This window comes from Lacerta agilis, chromosome 10 (genome assembly GCF_009819535.1).
Source record: "Lacerta agilis isolate rLacAgi1 chromosome 10, rLacAgi1.pri, whole genome shotgun sequence".
In the NCBI taxonomy this organism is placed as follows: Eukaryota; Metazoa; Chordata; class Lepidosauria; order Squamata; family Lacertidae; genus Lacerta; species Lacerta agilis.
In genome coordinates this window covers 45,058,247-45,085,235 of record NC_046321.1, presented here as the reverse complement: position 1 = coordinate 45,085,235, position 26,989 = coordinate 45,058,247, and the positions used below count along the sequence as shown (strand labels likewise).

Sequence of the window (26,989 nt, the reverse complement as noted above, 5' to 3'; positions counted from 1 at the left end):
GGGCTTGAGGGTGGGGCAAAGCAAGAGGGAAAAGTCATTGCCTGCTGATCAACAGAAAGTCTCTTTCCTCTCTCTGTTCTGGATTGGAATTCTGAAGCCAATGAAATCATTTAAGCACTCTTTATAAGTGTGTTAAGGGAGGGAAAGTGCTTATATGTCCACTCCTCTGTTTTAGTGAAACCACCTGAATTAGTTAAACTAAATCCTATGTGTAAGTTGGTTCCTACTGTTGTGTAAGACCAGTTCATTGTGGTGTGGTTTGTTATAGCCATTCATGTGGCTTTAACAGAAGTTCACAGAATGCTTCTATACCAATTCATTTTTGTAACCCCTTGTGAAATAAGTACTTGGCATTAAGTCAAGATGCACACAAGCTTTCACTTGCCAACTTAAAATAGTTAGCAAAAAATGCACCCAGTGAATTTCAGTAGTAATCTTTAGTAGGTGTGATTTGCCAGATGTGAATCTTACATTTACTATCTATGTGTGACCCTCTTCCCCCAAATACGATTATTATCTTTAAGAAATACAGATGAGACTTCTCGTCAAGGCTACAACATAGAGGATACAGACGAGGACTGCTCCAAAATGTTGCAGTCTATATTCCACCACTGAGTATTCCATCCAGCCATGGCCGCCTCAGAACGCTAATGGCTCAAGCGTGCCTTTCTGTGAAGATTTATTAAAAATTACTTTCAATAATATACTTGCATACTTATGCAAAGATTTTGGAGTGGTCCTGATTTGCTTCCTTAATTGTAGGCATGGTGGAGGGAACTAGTAGGACCTGAAGTACAATGTTACGCTATTCCCAAAATCTCTGAGAGGGAATAGTCTTGCTCAGAACTTCATTAAGTCTGGAATAGAGGCATGTTTAGGCCTCTTTGTAAGGTTGGGTGGAGAAAGGTAGGCAACTTTTAGAAGTGATTAAAGGATTAAGGACTCCTTTTCTCTTCCCATCTTTCCCTGGTGTGCTAGGTAGTGTTGGAGGACTGCCAGCCCCAAACCTGAGAATTTGCTAACTGTTTAGTTCTGCAGTTGGGGATGGGAAGAGATGCAGATTTTTCCTTTTTTTCCTTCTTATTTTTCAGTTGACAAGAGCATTCCATAGCTTAAAACTGCTCCCAACCATATAGTGGCTTGATACATTCTCACAGTCTGCCTACCTTTATTTTCAATACCACCCTTTCTTTGGTGGAATCTACACACATAAAAAAGTGTTCTGAAAATGCTTTTTTTTTAGCGTTTTAAAAATTACATTGAATTTTCCATAAGGCTCACCATCGCCATCTTGTGTCACATTGTATATTGCGCTTAAAGCACACTTAAAACATGTTAGCTGAGTCCTTTCTCTCTATGCTTAACTACTATCAGGATTCTGTAAACTCTGATGGGTTTTTTATCTACAAACTTTGATACTCCTGTGTACCTAGAGAGTTCCCCCAAGTATGTAGGAGTTACCATCTTATTTTCATCCCATTTTGCTTCTAAATGATAGGCATTCAACCACCTGATTTCCCTCTTCAAGGGAGTGGTTAGTGGTGATAGATGTTACTGGCTAATAACAAACTTAGAACGTAAGAGCCTTTTTATGAGTGTTTAAAGAAAGAAGCAGAATGTGGCTGTTCCCCGGATGTAACATTCTAAACTCTCTTGATGAGTGATTATACTTATTGATAGAGGCACTTTGATAAGTTGGTGCTATTTATCTTGAACCTCTTTCAGAATGGGTATTTCCATGATATGGTAGTGTTTTTACTTAGTTCAAAATGATTGATAATATTTTGAATTCTAGATACTAATATGTATAAAGTTTAAATCTTCTCATTGAAGGTGGCCTTTGTTCTAATTATCAGTGTTGATGTCATGCTTGGTGCGTTTTCATTGTGGATCATGGAAGGAAAACTGCGCATTGACATAGGCCAGACATAATTATTTTGACTAGGTAGCATACCAGGTTAGCTTAACTTTATGGTCCAAAGGAGCCGTTGTGCTCTGTTTGGGTTATACTATTTTGATGAACCAGATTGTAGCATTTTTCCTTTTAAAAGGATGAATCATAGAGTTGGAATGTTGAGGTATGTATAACCATCCTTTTGTGAACCTGTAGTCTTCTGTCTGACTTTGTTGCATGAAATGATGTTATATGTTTAGATCTTTCCCAAACATCGTTGTTTATTTGAAATTGGTGCAGTTTTGGCTTGGCTTCCTTGGTTAATAGTACTAAAATGCAGCTTTGTAGTACAAATTTTCATAGTGGGTTGTTTTTTTAAAACGACCAGCATTTCTTATATAGATAGATGAATATGAAATACTGTTTTGATAATGCTTTTTTAGTGTAGTGATGGTCATAAGTTGGCTTAAAATAGTGAATTGAACTGGTGCTTTAAGGTGCTGTTAAACTTGCTTTCAGAGTGCTTATTGTTAATGTACTGTTGCACCTTCACAACTACCGGTAATCTGAAAAATTATTAAAAGCGTCATAAAATAGTGAATCTTGCCATTAGGGAGAAGATGCATTTCATTTGTCACGCAATTAACTTGTGATTTTTGGTAAAAGTATATCTTTGCCAAATGTTAATTGTGGCTTTGGCTGTTTTAATTCCTGTTTTTGTGTTTTTGTTTTTGAGATAACTGTGAAGAATTACAAGTGAAATGTTGTTTTCTAATGTTTTGAGGTTGGACAACTTTCCTTGGCTGTTTGTTGCTCTGATCATGAAAACCTTATTTTTCATACTTATTTACATACATTGTTCATCTGTTAGCTTTTCCTTTTTTTCATTATTAATTTTGCTGTCTCAGCATTTTTATCTAATTTAACATTTTCATATTTTTAAAGGTCCCCAGGTGCATCCAATTTTTCAACTTTACCAAAGATCTCTCCATCTCTATCAAATAATTATAACAACATCAACAACAGAAAGTAAGCAACACATCTTAAGAACTTTTAATATTAATCATCCAAGTATAATTTCAAGGCAAAACTGTTTTAATTCTAGATAAATAACTTGGATGGACTGTATTGCTGTGGAACTGCAGTGATGCCAAGTCTTAAAGGTCACCAATACCCTAAGGTGTTGAGAGAGAAACTAACAGAAGAAGATTGTTTCTGTTTTACTTTTTCTTCAGAACCCTGATACTGCATCATCACCCTGATACTATATAGCACCACATTCTGATTTGAAACCATTGCATTAAGAAAAGACTTCAGCAGAAATGGCATGCATGGAACAAACGTCATATAACATTGCTTAGGCTTTTCAAATCTTGGGGCTTGGCATTCAAGTTCAGAGATTTTTGTAATAAATAAATAAAAATTAAAAATTGTCCAGGTGCTACTGGACAATTTTTAATTTTTATTTATTTATTTTGACTGCGTCAGACCAACACTGCTACCTACCTGAATCTAGAGATTTTTGTGACTGCAGGAAGTTTTGGGATTATATGTTACAGCAAGTAAAACCTCAGCAAATTACATTCTGGATCCTTTTTGTTATAAGAGCCAGTGTGGTGTAGTGGTTAGGAGTGGTAGACTCGTAATCTGGGGAACCGGGTTCGCGTCTCCACTCCTCCACATGCAGCTGCTGGGTGACCTTGGGCTAGTCACACTTCTCTGAAGTCTCTCAGCCCCACTCACCTCACAGAGTGTTTGTTGTGGGGGAGGAAGGGAAAGGAGAATGTTAGCCGCTTTGAGACTCCTTCGGGTAGTGAAAAGCGGGATATCAAATCCAAACTCTTCTTCATAAAGACATAATTCTATATGTGTCCCTAACAAATATTTAATATGCTAAACCTGTTTTTAAAAACTTGGTTAACTCATCAAACAGCTCTCTTAATTCAAAACACACACACAGTGCATTTTCTGCAGTCTACTACAAATAGGAAAGTGTCTATTAAATAGTTCACATAGAAGCTTTCTCGTAGAAATACTGGAAAAATAGCAGAAGTTACAAATTCAGCTTTTCCTTTCAGTCTAAAAATCTCAATTTGTGGCTATGAATCGAATGTGAAAATGTTTAAGTATTTAAAAATAATATAATTTTAAAATATTTTATACAATATCTTCCAGTTAAATACAGCATTTATGAGAAGGGAGTTTTTGTAAGGGGTGAAGTGGCACTTGTGCTTCCGCTAATTGTGAGTAGCCCCAACTCTCTCAGTTAAACAAATACATGTATTTAACTGCAGTCTATTGTAGTTTGTGTGTTTATAGTAAGTACAGAAAAGTTTTCTTTTTGGTGTGTATAAACAACCTAACCACAGCCTAAACTGATCTTATCCTTTTATTAGAATACTGGTAGCCTATGTTAAATGAAAAAGCATATCATAATCTCTGAAGCCATGGGACAGTTGCCGCCTGCTTTAAATCTCATTTTAAAGTGGAAACTAAAAAAAATCAGAATCAACAGAAGTGCCCTGGGCTTGTATTAAAAAGGACAGCTACACTTCCATTTCATGGAACTGTCCAGCAACTGGCAGGCAGGTACTTTTTATATTTTTGAAGTTCAAAGGTAAAAGTGCACTTTTAGAAGGAAAGATTATAGGATGTGCTTTTTTAAATTCAGCATATGTAAGGTTTAATTTCTAAATCTCAGGGCCAATTGCCTAGCCTTAGGGAAATACGTTACATGTTAGTGTAACTCAATATATCAAGTGATCTTAGAGTAGGATATGTATATAAAGCAAGCATGACTAGTCTGTGGCCCTCTAGATGGTGTTAGAATCCAACTCCCATCAGCTCTTGCCAGCATGGCTTATAGCTGAGCGGGGAGGAACTAGTTTAACTTCTTAAGCATTTGCGTGTACACTCAGAAGTACTCTTGAATTCCTTTTGTTGTTGTTGTTGTTTTGCTTTGGTCTTAAGTTCCTTATGTTATGTTGAAAATATTCTGACTTTAGAAGCAACTTTTTGGATTTGCTTGAATAAGTGGTGGACTGCTGACCCAGTCCTGTTTTGGATGAAAACACTGCCACGTTAATCCTCTGAGTATCCCATTAGTAAAGCAAGTGTTGGGTCCCCGTCCCCCCCCCAGATTTGTCCCTTTTCAGAAAATGGGAAATATTATTTAGGTTAGGTTCCTATACCAAGTTATTTGGGGGTAAGAACCGCCGAATGCACTGGATCTTACTTCTGAGTATGAATGTCTAGAATTGCAATGTCAGGAAATTGTGATTATCCTACTACATTCAACTCTAGTCTTGAACATACTTGAATGCATTGTACTGAGCTCAATCTGTGCATTGGGAACAGAAATCGTGTTTCCCATCTAAAAAGCTGGTTAACATTATGTAGTTTGACTCTACAGTTAAAATGTTACTTATTTCTACTATTGACTCCAAAATACATACTGCATGGCATCTTTTGAAAGGGGGTTAACTTTTATGTCATTACTTCTTACCCTAGTAAATTAATCTCTTATTTTAGAGCACTGTCTTCTGTACCTGTGGACCAGCTAAATATTTAAAATATCACTGATATCTCTTGCCCATAGGACATTGATTTTCCTGGCCAGGAGTTGGAGTGCACATATTTTTTAAAAAATATTTTCTTTCAAGTTTCTGCCCATTTAAGATCATGCCTCCAAATACATAAATAAATTCAGAAATCGAAAGTGAAGAAACCTGTTTGTCAAAATATGTTAGTTAATTATTAAAGTAGGGATACAGTTCCTGCATTTATTTATAAATTTATTTTGTAGTCTGACGTGTTCAGTAAAATTATATCCTATAAATATTCATTTTCACAAATCCACATAAAAGGGGAAGAAAACTGCAATGCATGCAACATCATTCATTGACAGATGCCACAGCTCATTTGTCTATCCATTCTTTTATTGCTAAAGAATCTATAACCAGAGGCGTAGGAAGGTCAGGTGGTACCCGGTGCGGAAAATTTCTTGTCACCCCCCCCCATTGATTCCCCCCCCCTTGCAAAAATTGTTTTACATTGTTTCATATTTTCTTACAAAGGAATAATAACAAGTAATAATAATAAAAAAACTTTTATTTATATTCCGCCCTCCCCGGCTGAAGTCGGGCTCAGGGTGGCTAACATCAGATACATAACATTGGTATAAAATCAAACAATAATTAAATGACCTCCTAAAAACATCTCAAAATCAAATTAAAGTCTAATTAGATGGCTTTCCACAGGGTTAGGGTTGGGAACAGTAAGTGCTCCACTGAACTGAAATTTCAGCCTTCACGATATAGGAAAACAGCCAAGTAAACAGCTATTTTGGTGGAGGAGGGTCAAGATATTAACCGATATGCATGAAATTTCATATATAACCCCTAGTATAGTAAGATAAGACCTTTGGAGCAGGCATTTTAAAAAAGTTTTTAATGAACCGCCCTAGTAGGGCAGTAATTGTTCCTTGATAATTTGCCACCCCCTCCATTATGGAACTTGGGGCGGTCCGCCCCCTATCCCCCCCCCTTGCTACGCCCCTGTCTATTACCTTCTGATACTGTTGTAAATCGATTTTGTTTGAGCAACTCAGTTATCACAAGCTTGCACGCTTCCAAATTCTATCTATTGCTTATAACTCATGGGTACGTTTACTCATTACCTGCAATCTTTAACAAGGATCTCACAGGATAATGTAATTGATAGGAGAACCTCATAGTAACATGAGGCATTTTGAGCAGAGGTGATCTGTGAACAGAAAGAAGAGCATCCGCCTAAACTTTATTGCCCATTCTCCTCATATTTCCTCATATTTCTTAACCCTGGGTTGTATCCCACTAAGCTCTACTCAGAATCGACCTATTGAAATGAATTAGTCATGCCCATTAGTTTCGGTGGATCTTCTCTAAGAATGACTAATGTGTAAAACCCAAAGGGTGGGATTCACCTAACCAGGCCCGTCTGTGGAAGCCCAGGCCAGAACTTCTGTTTGCATATTGGGGCTTCTCTTACCCCGGGTACCCCCTGAAATTGGCTTAAGGGGGTCAGGAGAATCCCCAGAGCAGAACAGCTGAAATGGATTGCACAGATGGAACAATTAGAAGAGTGAAATGTTGAATTCCACCCATAATGTAGAAAGGAATTGGGGAAAGTAGCTGCTATTTCCAGGGACTTGAACAAGAGCCCACCTCTGCTTCTCTAGTAGAATATTTTTTTCCATTCATGGTTGTACAGAAGTTATAGGTTTTACAAACATTTAATTTCTATTGTGTTACAATTGCCATCAGCGTTAAAACGTATCTTCCCTTACATTAGTTTGATTTCTGCTTATTTATTGGGAAGAAATCAGGACCACTTCCGTTAGCTTGATTTCTCAGGAATGCATCTGCAGTGCTTTGCACTCAAGATTATGGACATACCTTAAAACTGGTGTGACCTTTCAGTGTTACGGTTTTGAGCATCTTAGTGACTTGGCAAGTATTCTTCCTTAAGCCTGGTCACATGATTCTGTAACGTATCTCATTGAAATTCAGATTCTCCAGGCTGAAATACGGGTAAGGCGGCTAAGGGTAATGCATGTAGGGGTTTCATGCATGCCACCTCATGTTTAAACTTGCCCATGCTGGCCCTTTCATATGTATTATTACATCATTGTGGTATGCTAATGGTACATATGAACTGACCATTGCATGTGGTAAGTTCACTTAAACATAATGGACTACACATGGCTCATTGGATAAGCACTTTACCAAGTTTTGTTTCTTTGTGGTGGTTGGTGTTGGCTAAAGTGCTTTCCTAGGAAAGACAGTGCGCTGAATGAAACTATTACAAAGTGATATTCTAATATGTAGATTAAAACAAATAAAACTAAAAGCCCTCTTCTAGTTTCACCCCTTTCAGACTGGGCCCGGAAAGCCTCTAAAATGGCGTACCTTGAGGTGGGATTAGACTTGTTTCAGCTTTGGATATCTAATGAAATAATATAGCAGCCGAGTGAATTTGTTCATTTGAAGACTGTTCTGCATCTTGTGTGTGCTCCAACGCATACATACATACTTTCCACCTGTGCAAGAACACCCCTGTTATTTTCAGATCCACATCTTGCATATTCATCCTACAGGCTACATGGCTGGAATTAAATGTGCATATGTTACATTAGTATCATTGGCACATCAGTGAAACATAGCTGAATTAATAGACATGTATGCAAGCAAAATCGTGGTACTTCCTGAACAAGCTGGTGCTTCGTTGTGATATTTTTGCCCTTTCATTTCTCTTAAGTATGCTTATTTTAGACCTTCTTAAGTACATTACCCTTCAATTAGCAAGCATGTTTCCTGTTAGGAGTCTGTTCTATGCAGGCAAAGAAGGCTATAATAATGCAAGTTAAAATGCATTACTGAAAGGCATAGTACACATTCTTTGTCACTCCAGGCTGCCTTCCGCAGTCTGCTGGCTCATGCTGTCCTAGTGGCGAATCCAAAAATAGATCCTCATTGCATTGGGCCAGTGGTGGCCTTGGATATCTCAACTTCTACCTGTAATTGAAGTATAACTTTGCTGTTCCATTTTTTTTCTTATTTATTTCTAACGGTAGCAAAATGTAAAAGAAATATGCTCTGTATTGTTGCTGTTCATGCCTAAAGTCTGAATGTGTTAAACCCGTTTGAAAAATGAATAACTAAGTGAGCTGTGGATCTGTTCTTCTTGTTCAAGGGTAGAAAGAGAACAAAGGTAGCAGCCTATACAGTGGTACCTTGGTTCCCAAACTTAATCCGTTCCGGGAATCCGTTTCACTTCCGAAACAGTTTGAAAACCAAGGTGCAGCTTCTGATTGGCTGCAGGAGCTTCCTGCACTCAAGCAGAAGCCACATCAGATGTTCAGCTTCCGAAAAAAGTTCGCAAACCAGAACACTTACTTCCAGGTTTGTGGCGTTCGGGAGCTGATTTGTTCCACAACTAAGCCCTTCGGGAACCAAGGTATAAGGATGGTGTTGTTTCCCCCAGAGGTTAAGTGGTGGGCCTTTTTAAACAGAGTTTCAAGTACAGAACTGGCATTCTTCAACTACACATACAGTGCTTACTTAATCTAGACAGCCATTTATTTGTATTTTACTATGTAAATGTACAATTATACATATACATCGCAGCTACAGATAATGCAATTACATTGTGAACTGTTCTGTTTTCTTCCAGTGTGAAAAACTCAAATTATTGCCTCCCCTCATATACTGCTTATAAGAATTATGACTACTCAGAACCAGGAAGGCACAATGAACAGCCTGGCCTCTGTGGCCTAAGTAACTTGGGAAATACATGTTTCATGAACTCGGCAATTCAGGTAGATGTTTCAGTGTGCTTATTAGGTTGGAATGGGTTTTTAAATGATGAAAAAGAGTTGCTGGTAGAATACCTACCATCAAAAACCCAAAATTGAATTTACATAGGTAAATGCCATGTTTCCATTTCTATTGTTGTGCATTCTTTAAACAATTTTATACAGAATGGCTATTGACAGACAAAAACATAGCTGGAATCCTCCTGAATTTATTTAGCTATATGAGCAATGATAAACTATTGGCTTTGGAAAACCAGTCGCCTCATTAAGCTTACAGAATACTTTTGTAGTGCTATGTGACGAGTGTGAAAAAGAAATGGGGACTTGATAGGAAACCGTAAAACCGAGGCTGGAATTAAATAGCTAGGCCTGTCTTGTATACATAGTATTTCATTTACATTTGTTTGCAGTGTCTGAGCAACACCCCTCCACTCACAGAATACTTCCTCAATGATAAGTATCAAGAAGAGCTGAATTTTGACAATCCTTTAGGAATGCGAGGTGAAATTGCAAAATCTTATGCAGAACTCATTAAACAGATGTGGTCAGGAAAATACAGTTATGTCACTCCAAGAGCATTTAAGGTAAGAAGTAGGTCCTGGTATTTTCAGATTTGTGTTTATTGGTAGTATATGACTTTGCAGTAGAGTGAGACCGTTGAAAAGTGGAATTGTATTAATTGAATGCTTTCTTTATTATTATTTTTTAAAAGAATCAATGGACACTGAAATACATTTAAAATGTTTAAATTCTGTTGTTGTTCTCCTTGTGTCTTTCTCTAGACACTTGCATCTAGCCATAATAATTTAGTTCTATCTGTAGCTCAGTTGGTAGAGATGAGACTCTTAATCTCAGGGGGGAAATAATTCCTATAGTCAACAGCAATCCCCTTTCCTTGCCCCCAAGTCCTATTGCACACTACTTCAATAGTGTACTTTAACAAACTATGAGAGAGAGAATATATACTGTATATTCCGGCGTACAAGACGACTGGGCGTATAAGACGACCCCCAACTTTTCCTGTTAAAATACAGTGGTGCCCCGCTAGACGAATGCCTCGCTAGACGAAAAACTCGCTAGACGAACGGCATTCGCTAGCGGAAGGCTGCCCCGCAAGATGAAAAAGTCAATGGGGCTGCCTCGCAAGACGAAATTATTTTTTTTGGCGCGAAAACCTCCACGCTGCATTGCCGCTTCGCTAGACGAAAAATTCACTCTACGAAGACACTCGTAGAACGAATTATTTTCGTCTAGCGGGGCACCACTGTATAGAGTTTGGGATATACTCGCCTGAGGACAGCAGTGAAGCGAAATAGTGTCCTTGTATCCTACTTCCTCCATCTCTGCCTCTCAGATCTCACTCCGGAAAGGGGGAAAGGGCTGGGAGCAGAGGGGGTGGGGTGGTGGAGGACCAAAGAGAAGACTTCTGAGTATTCTCCGCACCACCACGCGCAAGGAAGGAGGGAGGAGGGAACTTACAGAGAAATTAAGGCAGGAATTTGTGCAGGATTTTTGGCGTTTCGAGAGCAATGGGTGGTGCTTTTTTCTTTTTGGAATGAAGCTATTAAGCGAGAGAGCAAGCGGCTGGTCCTTTTGTATGTGGTGCCTTGTTTGCAGAAGTGTGAAAGAGAGAGAGAGAGAGAGGCGCATTGAATGGACTTGGAAGCTGAGAGGCAGAGATCAGCCAGCAGGGAGGGGCGGGGGAAGGAGCCGAAGTGGGGGGAGGCTTCAGAGTAAGAGTCTCACTAGCTGAAGGACTAAAAGGCAAGAAGGATCAGCTTGAGGGTTATCGATCTGAGCGTGCCCCCCACCCTACCCTGCGTTGCTGCGAGGGTGAGAGAGAGAGAGGGAGAGAAGGAGAAAGCCTCGCGCGCACGCACACAGGCAAGGCATGTCGTGCCGGGGGTGGGCTTTTCCTCCCTACCTGGGCGTTTCTGCAAGGGTGAGAGACAGAGAGAGGGTGTTGATCCGCCGTATAAGACGACCCCCGACTTTGGAGAAGATTTTTCGGGGTTAAAAAGTCATCTTATACGCCAGAATATACGGTATTTTACCATCTGTTTTTAAAGCTCAGTTACATCACGTCAAGTGGCACCAACATTGTGGTGTTATCTCTAGACACAGGTTGGACGATTTGCACCACAGTTTTCTGGATACCAGCAACAAGATTGCCAAGAACTTCTAGCCTTTCTTCTTGACGGCCTACATGAAGACTTGAATCGTATTAGGAAAAAGCCTTATATTCAATTAAAAGATGCTGATGGTAGACCTGATAAGGTAAATGTTAATTTCATTGCAATATATTTAGAATATTAATCCAAAAGTATATAAAAATATGTTGTCAACCCTTAAGCGGTTGAAATTTGGAATAGAACTCAAAGAGGCATACTATATTGCTGTCACCAAACTCAGACAATTATTTAAACTCTCAAAGGTAATTAAAATGAACTAATTAAACTGAAGCAGAATGTGTATACTATTGATTTTTCAAAAAAGACAGTTGCTGCTTTTCACAGTTGTGACTTGCACTTTGTTGATAGACAAAAGCGAACCTGCTCGATGTAACTTAAGCTTTGAGTGATCTTGTTAAAGAACAAGCAAGCTGTGAACCCCACAAAGGAGTGCTTGCCAGTACAGTCGTACCTTGGTTTTTTCCGGAAGTCTGTTCTACTTCCAAAACATTCAGAAACCAAGGCCCGACTTCCGATTGGCTGCAGAAGCGTCCTGCAGCCAATCGGAAGCCGCGCCGGATGTTCGGCTTCCAAGGCAAAGTTCACAAACTGGAACACCTTCTTCCGGGTTTGTGATGTTCGAGTTCCGAGTTGTTCGTGAACTAAGCTGTTTGAAAACCAAGGTACGACTGTAGATGAATTTAACCAAGAGAGTAGAAAATGAAACCTGTAGGTTATTGGCAGGCTGCTTAGGGGGGCATTAAGTTACAGTGGTACCTCGGTTTACGAACTTAATTCGTTCCGGAGGTCCATTCTTAACCTGAAACCATTCTTAACCTGAGGCATGCTTTCGCTAATGGGGCCTCCCGCTGCTGCTGTGCCGGCGGCGTGCAGTTTCCATTCTCATCCTGGGGCAAAGGTCTCAACCCGAGGTACTACTTCCGGGTTAGCGGAGTTTGTAACCCGAAGTGTTTGTAACCTGAAGCGTTTGTAACCCAAGATACCACTGTATTTCAAAAGGGCTAATTTCATTTAAAATATATGGTATTTTTTTATTCCTGTAATAGAAATCTTAGCCAAGGCTCTAGTTTCCACTGATACTTGAAGACTTTCCTTTTAATACCTTGACATTTCTATACAGGAAATGGCTTACTTAAAGCATTTGTGACATAGAGCCCAATAAAAAAGCAAGTAGACTAAGGTGCTATGGTCATGATGAGTATACTACCTCCAGAACCAGAGGCAGTATTCCTCTGAATACCAGTTGCTTGTGAATCATGAATCAGTGGTATTGTTTCGCTTGTCTCATGTCCTTGTGGGGGGGGGCCCTTTCCAAGGGTATCTGGTTGGCTACTGTGAGAACGGAATGCTAGATAAGATAGCAGGATCTCTTACATTCTCAGTAGTATTAGAGTGGTGTTAATATGGAAGAGAGACACAATCTAAGTCTGGGTTACTCTGCAGCTGTTTTATTTCTTTGAGACTTTTCTGTATGAAAAACATTTGGACGTTTCACATAATAAAAACTCCAGATAATTGGGAGATGGTAAATGCCATATACCAGCTTTCTGCTAACTTGAGGAAGCCATACCATTATTGCCTTTCATGGTGTTTTCTAATACCCTTTGCTTAAAATAGCTTGGCCCTTCTAATTCATGTGGTCCCTGTTGGTTGGTGTTAATCATTACACACCCATGCTCTGTTCAGTACATTCCAGTGTTAAACAGTTCATTGGATTGGGAATACATTATTTCAAATATTTGCTTTTACTTAGGTGGTTGCCGAAGAAGCTTGGGAGAACCATTTGAAGAGAAATGATTCCATCATTGTAGATATATTTCACGGACTTTTTAAATCAACCCTAGTTTGTCCAGAATGTGCTAAGATCTCCGTAACATTTGACCCCTTTTGTTACTTGACTCTTCCACTACCCATGAAAAAAGAACGCACTTTGGAAGTTTATTTAGTTAGAATGGATCCGCTTGCCAAACCTATGCAGGTGAGAAGTATAGTATTTACACATGTTCTGACTTTCATGGTCTATTAGGCAATAAATTGTAATCTGCTTCTTTCAGGTGAATTAAATATACCTGCCTTATGTAACAGTTCCATGTTCTTCATGGTAGACATGTGTACTCTGCCTGTGCTACCTTGAATAGCAGCAGAGTTCATGAAGCCCTTGAAACCAACGTTTGACCAATATTTTGTTTCCTTGCTTTTAGTGTTTAAATTGTTCTAACGTTATTCTCTAAACCCTGGCATTTTGTGTCATTGGATTTCTGTTTTGAAGTTGTGTACCAATTATAGTTGCACATTACAGCAAAAAATCTTGCAGCTGATAAAGGAAATTGATGGGTTTGCTTATATTATGAAAAAGAACAGAAGAAATGTAGCAGGTGTTCTGGGTCAGGCCCCTTTTGATTTTTGTTAGGCCCCAATCAATTCTTGTGTTGATCATAGTCAGTGTTAGAAACTGAGATATGAAATCTAGGCGCTAAATGGCACCATGAACCTAGGTTATGGGCACAACAACGGAACGTCTAGGCACAATTTTCTTTATAACAATAATACAAAGCTGAAAATATTATGTTCATTTTTCACATGGTCTTGTCCTTCCCCTACCCACTTCCCCTGTCTCTTCTCCAGTCTTCAGAGAGTAGCTGGAAGTGGGGAGGCAGAAAAAGGTCCTCCTTTCCTTCCACTTCAGTTTTAATCTGAAATCTTAGGCGCAGTACGGCGCCCAGAGCTCAGAATTGGCTTGTGCTAATGAAATTCCCTGTTGCAAAATGCGCCTAGAGCAATGGGAGTTTTGAACACTGATCGTAGTTGTTCAGTGTGTATGTATCTCAAACCTGCATCGTTTGCCTGCGTTAAAAAATTCTGCTGCCATAGTCACCAGATACAACCATTCTAAATAGTGCAAGCTAAGTGTGTGTGTGTGTGTGTGTGTTTATTTTCTACATTTATGAATATCTGCTTTTGTTCATTAAATTGACTTGTTTGACATATAATTTCTCAAGGAGGCATAATTTATAAATAGACACACAATGAGGCTGGATGCATAAACTCAAGCTATAAAAAAGGGTGTGTGGGGAATTGTCAGGTGATCTAGTAGATGATAGTGCTTGTTTGTAAGTGAAATCTACAACGAAGAAAGATGGTAATGCTCTACTACAGGCTGGAAAGGAGCTGGGTATGTTTGGAAGGCAAGAAAGAAAATACAAGTTGGAAAATGACAACTTTGAGATGTGTGATGGGACATGTCCTGCTCCTTACATCCAAAATGCAGCATTACAGTTGTCCCCTGCAACATGCACACAAGCTACCAGTATCAGAGATTGGTGTCCTAGGTTTCTGGGTGACCCTTATCTCAGTATGTCAAAGTCAACAGAGCTCATAGGCTATGAAAATGTATTTTTAAGGGGAAATAATGTGGTGATTTATAGCAGATCAACTATCATTTCTTGCTATAAGGAGGCCTTAGTTGCACCAAGTTCTAGGTAACTGGAAAAGTGGAAATTATTTTAGAATCTCTCATTTTCCATTGTAGAAAACTGAGTTTGGCTAACCAATAATCTTCCAAAATCCGAATATTAAAAAGAAGGTAAAAATCAGCACTTTGCATTTAGCACAGATGCCTCTTAGTTTGGCTAAATATAGGTTTGCCTGCTTAATCTTTGGTTGCTCAGTAACCAATTGTTCATGAGATCCTAGGAAATTTCCTCACTAGTTGAACCACTTGGTTCTAATCAAAATCCCTTCCCTTTCCAAGTATGGAATTAGACTCTTTGAAATTTGGATATATACATAAATGACAGCTTTATTTATATTGGCAAATCTCAGCTAGATACGTTTCTTAGGGCACTCTTCATAGCCAATCTGATAGTCACATCAATGTATAAAGTTGGAAGTTATATTAAGTTGCCTTTCCACTTTCTTATTAATGGCACTGTTTGTATTTTATTTTTTAGTATAAAGTAGTAGTTCCAAAAATTGGAAATATACAGGATCTCTGCACAGCATTGTCAACTTTGTCTGGTGTGGCTGCAGATAAGGTATGATGCTCGATAGGCAATTGTAGATCATGTTTAATGTTGTCTGACTGTCTAAGCAAATTCAAGTGATACGTATTCTATTTCTTTTTAGATGATAGTTACTGATATATACAATCATAGATTCCATAGGATATTTGCAATGGATGAAAATCTGAGTAGTATTATGGAGCGTGATGACATTTATGTGTAAGTAGAAAACAAACTTAATCTAAACGGTATTCCGTTTGTCATGAATTTCATGTGGTTTCATCTACTAAATGACTGCTTGGCAAAATTGTGTGATTTATGTCACGATGTTTAATTGTGTGGGTATTCTGTATTCTGCATTAGATTTGAAATTGGCATCAACAGAACTGAAGATACGGAGCAAATTGTTATTCCAGTTTGTTTAAGGGAGAAGTTTCGGCACAGCGGTTACAGCCACCACAGTGGTTCCACACATTTTGGTCAGCCTTTCCTTATAGCAGTGCCTAGAAACAATACTGAAGATAAGCTGTATAATCTTCTGCTTTTGAGAATGTGGTAAGCGTACAAGAGAAATCCTGGGAATGCACTCCTAATTGCACTAAGAATGTATGTCACATATTTGGATATTGCTAACCTAGACCCCATGAAGGAAACGCAGGGCTGTGTTAGGTCACCTGGATGCCAGAACAAAGCTAATGCTAGCAGGGATGATCTGAATTGAAAAAGACCTTTGATCCTCCCTGCTTACCATTCATTACACTCCTGATACGTTAGAGGGGGCACGGAGGGATAGCAAAAAAACAGTAAAGAAGTAAATAGTCTGAGCATATGCAGATTCACTTTAATCCAATCTCCATCATGACTTAAGGAATAACATGGAGGTTGCATCTATTGCTTCTCTGCTAAACATGTTTACTTTGGAATAAGCATTTTGTTGCAGACAATTATATATTTTAAAAGTAAAAACAATAAAAGGGTCATCTATAATTATGTACGCTGTTTGGATTGTTTTGGGTGGGGTCCTGGGCTTTGTAGCCCTGGACTTTGGCCATAGTTGCACAACCATTAGTGTCATAATTGTGCCTCATCCACTTTATTTTTTTCCTTGCAAATACACTAACGAGTTAGAATAAATGTAAAATGTTTCGGAAGGATAGCTTGATATAGTAAGCTCTTGTGCTTCTTCAGTAATAGCAATTACTGTTCTCTTACACAGCTTCATGAAAGAGGAACACTGCTCACATTGAGGATGGGAGGAAAGTTATATAGTGTGCATCACCTTGTCTTAAAATGTTTTGCTATTTGTTACTTTGGAAAATGCTGATACATTTTTTTTTAAAAAAAAGATATATATATATTTTTAAAGTTAGTGTAACAATTGATGTGTTTCAGCCGATATGTGAAAACTTCTACTGAAACAGAAGACACCGAAGCATCCTTGCAGTGCTGCAAGGACAATGGTATCAATGGTAATGGCCCAAATGGAATTCATGAAGAAGGATCCCCAAGTAAGACCTGAATTATCAATAGCTGCCTAAAGCTTTGGTTTAGTTTTGAAAGGTGCTCTGAAACCTGCCTTGAATGTTACATTACAGAAACAGACAAAACACTTGTGGTGGGTCCATATTTCTTACATGTCAACGCCCCGAGCCCTCCCCCATTTGTTGAATAATAAAACATATGGACACCAGTATTTTAGGTTAATGGGCTAATTAAGGCCACAACTTTATTGGTTACAGAATGTGAGTGGTATTGGCTTAGGCATTGGAATTGAACCGACTGTATCTGACTTCTGCCTGCTATGCAGGTAGTCCAGTAAGGGTCAACCACCAGTAGGGGGGAGCTCTGTTGATGTACATCAACTGAGAGCTCCCCCAGGGTTCCCGATGATGTCGTGGCATGGCCTAAGCCCATACCCAGGCTTCAGATGAGATCCACAGCCCCAGATCCCTTTAACGGAATAATCTTAAAGAGGAGGGGCAGGTGATGGCCACAACCTTCCCTCCCATAAACCAGGTTTTACCAATGCCTAACCGCCAAACCTTACAAAGTTGTGACGATTGCTGCGAGGTAGGCGAAAACCACGTGGCTGGTGCCAATTTGCCAAGTGGGAAAATTCCTACCAGGCCCCCTCAACAGGCGACCAGCCGAGGTGCATAGCAAGGCCAAGATGTCGAATGTATAAAAAAAAGTGTGGGAGGGCAGGAGATCCGCTGAAGCAGGAACCGAGAGGGAGAACCCCCTGCTGCTTAAATACGGTAAGCCATGCCCCCCGGCCGACCGGATTGGTCAGCCAGGGGCATGACACGTCCGGGACTCCCCTATGACGCAGGGGCACTGCCATGCCCCCGCTGTACACGGGAGAGCACGTAGCCTGCCTGCAACACCACCCCCCAGGGAGGGGGAGCAGCCTTCACCAAGGACAATGGGCAGGTGTTCAATCTGCTCTGGAGTGAGGGTGAGACTGTAGTAGCTTCAAGCAAGAGTAAAGTACAGGATATTAAATGATGCCCAACTTTTTCTGTAGTGATTTTAATAGCTCTTTTTGTGAGGGGTAGCAGAGCCAAATTGTGCTTAGCAATTTTATCTGTTTTCCACGACTGGCATATGCCAACGAGAGTTTCCCTGTAGACCAGGGAGTCTTGCACACTCCTAGCCATGGTTCTGCATTACAATGCCTCCTGTTCACTAAATTCACAACGATGTGTGATGTGTAACGTTCTGTGTAAATGACAGGCAATGCCGCTATATCCTCCATCCCAGGTGAAATGGAAACTGATGAACAAGATGATGAATCCAGCCAGGATCAGGAACTTCCTTCTGAAAATGAAAACAGCCAGTCAGAAGACTCTGTTGGAGGGGACAATGATTCCGAGAATGGATTATGCACAGAGGACTCCTGCAAGGATCAACTTATAGGGCACAAAAAGCGATTGTTCACATTCCAGTTTAATAGTTTAGGCAATACTGACATCAATTATGTTAAAGATGACACCAGGCATATTAGATTTGATGACAGGCAACTTAGGCTAGATGGTAAGTTGTTGTTTTTATAGTGGGGTAGCTTTGATTCTACTCCATTCTGTTGTTAACATTTCCTGTTAAAATGTTGTGTGTATTTTGTTGCTTTGCTATTTATTTTTATCCTTTGTTTTGGGGCAAGCTCCTGAATGCCAATTACGATAAAAAAAAATCAGACCATAATATAATAAAAGGGAGATAAAATTGAAAATAGAGAAACAGCCGTAAAATAAAATAAAAAAGCTTGGTGGAATAAGGAAGTCTTTAGGGACCACAGAAAGCCTGCAAGAGATGGGGCCAAGCACGGTTCTTTGAGTAAGGGAACTTCAGAAGTATGGGGCCACTACTGAAAAAGCCCTGTGTCAGGTAGTACTTGCCAAGCTGTTTGAGCACAGTGAAAGGTGAGAGATCAGGCCTCCAACACTTGATTTTGAGTCATGGGCAGGTTCATGTGTTTGTAGGTGGTCCTTCAAACAATTTGTTCTATGGGGTGAAGCAGTAGTCTTCCAACGGCTCAGGCAAGGACCATTGTCACCGTAAGACTGTGCCTCCAAGTCCTACTTTGGGAAAACAGCCTAGAAGGATACTTTGGTCAGTGGTATCAAAAGGCACAAGGAGGCATTTTTATCCCTGATAACTTCTTTAAGTCCATTCCCAAAACATACATGAGTTTTCAGGCTGCCTGTGTTGGTTTACACCAATTTTAAAAATTATTATTTATGGCCCACCATTCCAATAAATTCCAAGAGCAGCATACACTAGAAAATAATTTAAAAAAACAATTATAAAAGATAAAAACATTACAGAATAAAAGCAGTTTCTGAGCTGTCTTCAAAGACAGTCTTGCATAGAACTCGTTATATCACAACGTTAACACATTACATTACCTCTAATCTAGAGATCACCAAAACATGGATAGCTGAGGTTTGGCTACTGTGTCTTAGTTTGGTTGCAATTGATACCTAAACTGGATACAGTATATCAGATGGGTGTTTATGCAAACTTGGCAAACAGTTAGCAAGTCTTGGCCCTTTTAGACAGAACAGTATTCTAGAGATGACTGTATACTCCTAAGTGCCTACATTGTATCTAGTGGGTGAAAAGCCCAGGGCAATGTACAAAATGGATAAACAACAAAATTGCATATGTGATTAAAACAAATGCAGAACAAAAATATTCATAAAGTAACTTTTTAAAAAAATTCATGTAAGCTAGTTAATATGTTTGGGTTAGAACTTATAGGACTATTATTATTATTATTATTATTTAAAATAAATACTGTATTTTTAAAGGAGGTTTCTACTCTTCTGTTTAGAAAGATCTTTCTTGGCTTTGGATTGGGATCCTGAATATAAAAAGCGATTCTTCGATGAAAATGCTGCTGAGGTATGTGATTTTTTGTAAACACACATATATATATTTGGTTGAATTAAGGAGTAGGCTAAAATGGCCATCGCTAACTCGCCACCCTGTTCAGAGGTGGGTAACGGGGGGCATCCAACTCAGGGGCCACAACTTGAGAATCCAAAAGGGTTTCAGGGAATGGAGCTTATTGAGCTGGTAGCAGAGAAGAATCTTCCCTCTTTTTTGCTTTCACCTTCTGTACCAGCATAGTAAGCTCCCTCTCACCCAAAGCAGCAGAAATCACTTTGCGCCACCACCTCCGGTCATTCGATTTTGGGGGTTGTCCTAAATGCTCCCCTCCAAATCAGACAAATTCCAAAACAGGGCAAAAGGACACCAGGCCCAGGGAATGGTAAATTCTTTCAAAATAATTTAACATAGTTCAATATATAGGAAAAGTTTGTTTTCCATTTGGGTTAGCTTTTCCACATTTGGGAGCTTGTAGACCTTGTTTTATAGTAAGACAATATCACTAAAATGAGTTTTGTTTTATTTGTTCTCTTAACGCAAGAAATACTTCTCTTTAGGATTTTGAAAAACATGAGAGCGTGGAATATAGACCTCCCAAAAAGCCCTTTGTGAAATTAAAAGATTGCATTGAATTGTTCACAACAAAGGAAAAGCTAGGTGCTGAAGATCCATGGTAAGAGCAATTGCTTAATGAGTGTGAATGGGTAGAAGGAAAGGGGTTAGAGGGGGGAGATTGCACAGCACTCATCAGATTGTATCCCTGACAATAGAAGATGCGCAAATTTTACTCCAACTGCAGTTTCAAGTCCTGCTCTAAAGAGAGCTAAGCCTCAAGTATGGGGTCTCCCACCTGGGTCATTCCATATCAAGTGATTCAACTTTTTTTATCTTGTGTCATTCAATTTTCTTAATATTTTGTACACTTGTTGACTGATCAAACCTCAGTTTAAATCTAAAATTTTATTTTTAAAAAAATCTCATCCCGTTTGTGAATTATGTGGGTTTGAAATTTTTTTAAAAAGACAATTTTCGCCTTGCCAGACTGTACACAAAAACCTTAAAAGCTCAGCCTAGAATTGAGATACAGTACGTCAAAACTAAAAACACCAATCTCTTCATGGGCTTTAATATGTCACATGATGGACTTACTTTAAAAATTAAAGTGACAAAATTTAACATTTTTAAAAGTGATTAAAAAAATTAATATGATTTAAAAATTCAAAAAAATGTATTGATTATTTAATATTTCTAATAGCTACCTGCAAAATTTCATGTTCAGATCTCAATGGGATCACATTTTTTTTTAAAAAAAAAATTGTACATACATGTCTGCCTTATTGGGTACTGTTTAGGATAAATTGGAGTGAAATATTTCTTCTGTAACAAGACTTCAAACTATAATATCAGTTACATTTCTTTAAAAAGTTATTCAGTTAAAAGGTATCTGAAAAGCTAGTCAGGGTTTTCTTTTTAAAAGGTGTTTCAAAGCCAAGTGAAAGCTTGCTACCTATATTGCTTTTTAGAATTAGAGTGGGCTGGGTATAAATAAATTATTATTATTATTATTATTATTATTATTATTATTATTATTACTTTGAAAAATTATTGTTAGTACTTCATTTCATGAACAGGAGAGATGAGTCCACATATTTCTTCTATTAGGGAGAGAAGTGAGGCAAGAAACACATGAGCCTAAGTCTTCTCCTTTTTCTTAAGAAAAAAATTGAAAATATCTAAAGGGACATATGTGTCCCAAATCCATTAAGGCTTCAGTCATAAATGCAACTTACCACGTTTTTTTGGTTTTGTTTTTTAGCCCTTGGACAGTATAGATATGCTTAAGAGCTAGAGGAACCTTCGCTAGCTTGATGCCTTTCATGTGTTTTGGACGACTCCCATGAACCCCTAGCAAGCATCATACTTACAGGGATTGATGGGAGTTGTAGTTCGAAACATCTGGAAGGCACCAGCTGACAAAGGTTGAGCAGAGCGAAAATGCAGGCAAGAAAGAACTTATGTCTGAAGAACTAGAATTAGTCATTCATTTACCCATCACCTTTTACGTAACCCTATTAGGAGTGGTAAAGCATTCCGTTTGCATAGGCTTCAGAAGAAACAGAAGCACAGGGGATCTCTCCAGATCACACTGTTAATTAGTATCATGAATTTAAATAAGTAGATGTTTTGTTGATTAAGTATAGGCCATAAAGCCGGTGTGTGGAACATGTGTCCTTGGACTCCCAGACCCCACCAGCCTCTATCAGGATGGAATCTGGAGTGCCACAGGTTCCCAGCCCCTGATCTAAAGATTACCTTCCTATTTGTCAAGATGAGCTTTCCTCAGTAATGGAGAAGCATTAATTACATGATGTTTTAATTTCACTGTGACGCAAAGCTTTGACTTGAAATGTGTTTTTCTTGTAGGTATTGCCCAAATTGTAAAGAACATCAGCAAGCTACCAAAAAACTAGACTTGTGGTCGCTGCCACCAGTACTGGTAGTGCATTTAAAACGTTTTTCTTACAGCAGATACATGAGAGATAAGTTGGATACTTTGGTTGACTTCCCTATAACGTAAGAAAACCATATTTAACAACAATTAAATAGTTTAGTTTTTTCTGTTTTGTTTTGAATGTGGTTTTAATTATGCTTTTAGGATAGAGCCCATTTATTGATTATGTAGGCTTAACTCACTGTGAACACAACAAAGCATTTTCTAGGTGCCCTAAAAGAATAATTGGCTTAGCACAAGTTGCATTTGCCTTGTTTACGCTCAAGGTTACGACAGCTAAGACATTTTTAGTGCTGTTACATAGCTTTCATTGATGTTGCACTACCTGGTCTTTCACTCCTCCAAATTAAAAATGACCTCTGTGTTTTCCTAGCAGTGGGCTGCCATGCTAATTAGTTTCTGTCCAAACAATTCGTCAGATATTAAAGTACAGTCCTGTCATTCTAATCTTAAATACATTTTCAGTTGTGACTACAGTAAGGCTTGGAAGAAAGTTCTTATTGATAGTGTTGCCTAGAGTAAAAATGCCCCTTTAAAAGCTTTCTACGTGAATGAGGGACGCGGGTGGCGCTGTGGGTTAAACCACAGAGCCTAGGGCTTGCTGATCAGAAGGTCGGCGGTTCGAATCCCCACGATGGGGTGAGCTCCCGTTGCTTGGTCCCTGCTCCTGCCAACCTAGCAGTTCAAAAGCACATCAAAGTACAAGTAGATAAATAGGGACCGCACTGGTGGGAAGGTAAACGGCGTTTCCGTGCGCTGCTCTGGTTCGCCAGAAGTGGCTTAGTCATGCCGGCCACATGACCCAGAAGCTGTACGCTGGCTCCCTCGGCCAGTAACGCGAGATGAGCACCGCAACCCCAGAGTCGGACACGACTGGACCTAATGGTCAGGGGTCCCTTTACCTTTACATGAATGAGCTGTTACTATTTGAGGATTGTTTGATTTTAGTTATTTAGTACATTTCTATCTTCGAAGGAACTCAAGGTAAAATACATTGCTCTCCCAGATCCCAATTTTATATTCACAACATCCTGTTGAGATAGGCTCAAGTGAGCTTCATGGATTTAGCTGTTCTGTCTAGTGCTGGTCTGACACTCTAACCCAGTCATAGGCAAACTCGGCTCTCCAGATGCTTTGGGACTACAACTCCCATCATCCCTGACCACTGGTCCTGTTAGCTAGGGATCATGGGAGTTGTAGTCCCAAAATATCTGGAGGGCCGAGTTTGCCTATGCCTGCTTTAACCACTAAATAGGCTGGCTTCTCCCATTTCTTCTTTAGCAAGGGCACCCAGTAAACATAAGCCTGTATGAAAATGCCTTGGTGAATACGTACCAGTTAAAAGACCTACATTTGTTTCTTTGCATAAGGTTTGGAGTGAGTGCTTTTGTCTCAGTTGTGTTGAAATCAAATGTAAAACCTACAACCAGTTATTGAATATAAATCCAGAATTAATGAGATACTTTCTTTGAAACAGTGATTTGGATATGTCGGAATTCCTTATTAATCCAAATGCTGGGCCTTGCCGCTATAATTTGATTGCAGTTTCAAACCACTATGGAGGAATGGGTGGAGGGCATTGTAAGTAATTTAGTTTGTTCATAAGACAATACATTTTTTTATTGTGGCCTGTTATTAGCACTTTAAGGGAAAATATTCTTTTCCTATCCTAGACACTGCTTTTGCAAAAAATAAAGATGATGGGAAATGGTACTACTTCGATGACAGTAGCGTGTCCACTGCATCTGAGGAACAAATAGTGGCAAGTATATTTTGCTTTCCTAAAAACAAGACATAACATGGACTTGCATATATATTTTAGTAAGAGAATAATTTACAACAGGGATAATCAGGAGTTAAATACGGATATCCTGGTGGATTTCTGAGCAAGGATTTCTGACTCTCAACATAATAATGGCAATGACAAAATTACCTCCCCACCCCACCCACATTACATTTCTGAAATGGGAATTACCAGAAGTGGGGGTTTTGTGTGGAAGAACTGTCAGCTCAGTTCTGTTCTAAACTCAGAACAAATTTCTGGTCCCAGGATTTTATTTTTATTTTTTTAATCTGAAAGTTGAATCCAACAAATATTTACTCACAGTAGGCCTATCAAATAATGGCATGACATAACTTAGGTCCACTCATTTCAGTGAATCTACTCTGAGTAAAAGTTGCCTACAGTTGGTTATATTAAAAAAAAAAAAAAGCAAAAGAGCTCCCACAAACATGAAGTCTGTCCACCCCAATTTACAGTACTGTATAATTTGAAATAGCAGTATGCCAGAATGTTATGTACTTAGTACTTTGGCTTGAAGAACAGCCTTGGAAATCTAGAAAGGTTTACCAAATGAGTACTACATTCTTCAATAGAAAGCAGTTGCGGAAAGGTTTAATGATGTCAGTTCATAAATACCAATATGAATTTGGGTGCCATAGTGAAAAACAGTACAAATACAGAATCCTTTCAGTGAATACCATTGCCGGCTTTCTGGGCCCTTGTTTTTCAACCTATGATAATGGAGATAATACTAAAACTTGGTTGTTCCTTATTTTGCAGTCCAAAGCAGCATATGTGCTCTTCTACCAGAGACAGGACACAATAACTGGAACTGGCTTTTTCCCTCTTGACCGGGAAACTAAACAAGGTGCTTCTGCCGCCACAGGCATCCCATTAGAAAGTGATGAAGACAGTAACGAGAATGACAATGATATAGAGAATGAAAATTGTATGCACACTAACTAATGGAAGACCTAGAAGCCATACAGAGAAAAACTTTCTTGTGGGAGATACCTACTAAAGCATTGAAATTACCCACCAAATTAAAAATAAAATCTGAGATGGGAAATTTCAGATGACAGAATGTAAATCCTTATTACATTTTAACTTGTGCAGTACTTGAAGTGAAACACAATGAAAACGTTAACAGAATTTGTCTCCTATTACATTTACAATCTTGTATTCACAAGCTATATACGTATAGGAAATCACAAATAAACCCCTTTACAATTTCTGCTGCAGTTTGGATGAATTATGGATTTTTTGTTTCAGATGCGAGTTATTATCAACAATTTGTGGATTTGGTTTTTGTGTAACACCACAAGAATATTACTGCCAAGCCTTTATTTTTGGATGGGTGTCCATATACATGTAACAAACTTCAATTTGCCTAGTATATGTGACTAATAAGTGCAGCAGTATTCTTGCAACACCAAATTTTCAAGTTTACCCCTGAAATAAACGTTGATTAAAAAGCAACTTAATCATGATAGAAAATAACTTGGAAAAGGTGTTTTAACCTTTTGTGGTATAAGTAAACTTCCAGAATATTATGTTCATCTTACTGCTGCTGTGGAACAGGTTCTGGATTTCATGCTGCATTAAGGAATTGAATTTTTCAATTAAATGTAAGTATCCCTCATTGCTTGTTGGATCTACTTTGTAAACATAATTCCTGTTACCTTGCTTATAAGATGTGCGTAATTTTAATCTGGTGTCAGTCCAAAAATTTTAATTGTGCTGTAAAAGTCCCCACCCCACCCCATTTTTGGTAGTTTGGGAATTTTGCAAACTACATGCCGTGTAATAGGGTCCGATTTTTAATAGTATACTGTATTCATAGTAACGACTGTGCATCAAGCTTAGATGACTTTTCCATATAACTTGCCTTCAAATTGTTAATGGGCAACTGGTTTAAAGGTAGGTCTGTTAATTTTCATGTGCGTTCTTGGTGGAAGTCACCATAGCCTTACATCTTATCTCAAAAAAGGTAACTTTATTATAGAAGATTTGGCATTTGCATGTTCAAGAGTCAGAACCTGTACAGTAAGTAGATAAAGCATACATACCTTGAATTGGATTTTAATTAACTGTGTTCAAGAAGTCTGGGATGCCAAAAATAAGTGTAACGGTTTGAAACATTTTTTTTATTTGCTGCTTTCCCTTTGATATAGTTGGAAGAATGTATTGTTGATTCATATACAATACTGCCTTTGATAGGAACTCCCTAAGTGTGGAGGCCCACTTCACATATCTACTACCTGAAGTCCCACCATTGTTAAAAGCAAAAAGTATGATCTTCACTTGAACTAATCAAATACAATAAGTTATAAATTGTGTATTGTAAATAAAGTTCACTCTGTGAGTGCACATTTTGGTAAATTATTTATTTATGTTAGCATTTAAAAGTTTAAAATTGCATTTGACCAGGATAAAAAAAATTAGGTTTGTGGACATGGCTTTGCTTTATACTTTGATATTAAAAGCTGGTGTTTCATCCTGGTATTTTAAAGCTGCTTTCTGTTTTTTTAAATGTAAGCTTAGCCTCCTGCATGACAGAGGTTAAAAAATTGTCTGCACTTGAGTTCACTTGGGTTTACATTTGAAATGCGCATGTTTTATTTATAAAAATTTCAATAAAGCTATTCAAGGCCTTATTTAGTCTTTTCATTTTTCTTTTACTAGGAAGTTTTTGGTAATAGATCACCACATGTTGTCAAATATATTATATTACCATGGGTTGTAAAAAGGACACTGATGATAGAATATGTAGTTCCTACTGCAGGAACTAAATAAAAAATACCTATAGCTACCAAGTTCCCCCATCTTGAAGTACTAGCAGTTCAAAGAGTTGACAA

The 26,989-nt window shown here is 38.6% G+C and overlaps 1 protein-coding gene across 6 annotated transcripts in view; it reads left to right on the top strand.

The window, feature by feature from the left end:
- The window catches only part of USP15 (ubiquitin specific peptidase 15), a 50,205-nt gene extending 23,417 nt beyond the window's left edge, over positions 1-26,788 (top strand). For 2 of the 6 annotated variants that reach the window (XM_033163318.1, XM_033163322.1), the window contains 16 exons: positions 2,840-2,923; positions 9,107-9,251; positions 9,659-9,832; positions 11,367-11,525; positions 13,194-13,418; positions 15,391-15,474; positions 15,566-15,660; positions 15,805-15,996; positions 16,834-16,949; positions 18,178-18,477; positions 19,778-19,848; positions 20,394-20,509; positions 22,261-22,410; positions 23,826-23,929; positions 24,022-24,110; positions 24,912-26,788. In XM_033163318.1, coding sequence (XP_033019209.1) covers positions 2,840-2,923; positions 9,107-9,251; positions 9,659-9,832; positions 11,367-11,525; positions 13,194-13,418; positions 15,391-15,474; positions 15,566-15,660; positions 15,805-15,996; positions 16,834-16,949; positions 18,178-18,477; positions 19,778-19,848; positions 20,394-20,509; positions 22,261-22,410; positions 23,826-23,929; positions 24,022-24,110; positions 24,912-25,097 — 2,290 coding nt within the window. In that variant the 3' untranslated portion in view covers positions 25,098-26,788. Of the gene's footprint in view, positions 1-2,839; positions 2,924-4,290; positions 4,457-9,106; positions 9,252-9,658; positions 9,833-11,366; positions 11,526-13,193; positions 13,419-15,390; positions 15,475-15,565; positions 15,661-15,804; positions 15,997-16,833; positions 16,950-18,177; positions 18,478-19,777; positions 19,849-20,393; positions 20,510-22,260; positions 22,411-23,825; positions 23,930-24,021; positions 24,111-24,911 lie in introns of those variants that run through there. The other 4 variants (XM_033163319.1, XM_033163320.1, XM_033163321.1 and 1 more) reach the window with 4 other exon arrangements.
- Positions 26,789-26,989: the final 201 nt, after the last annotated feature.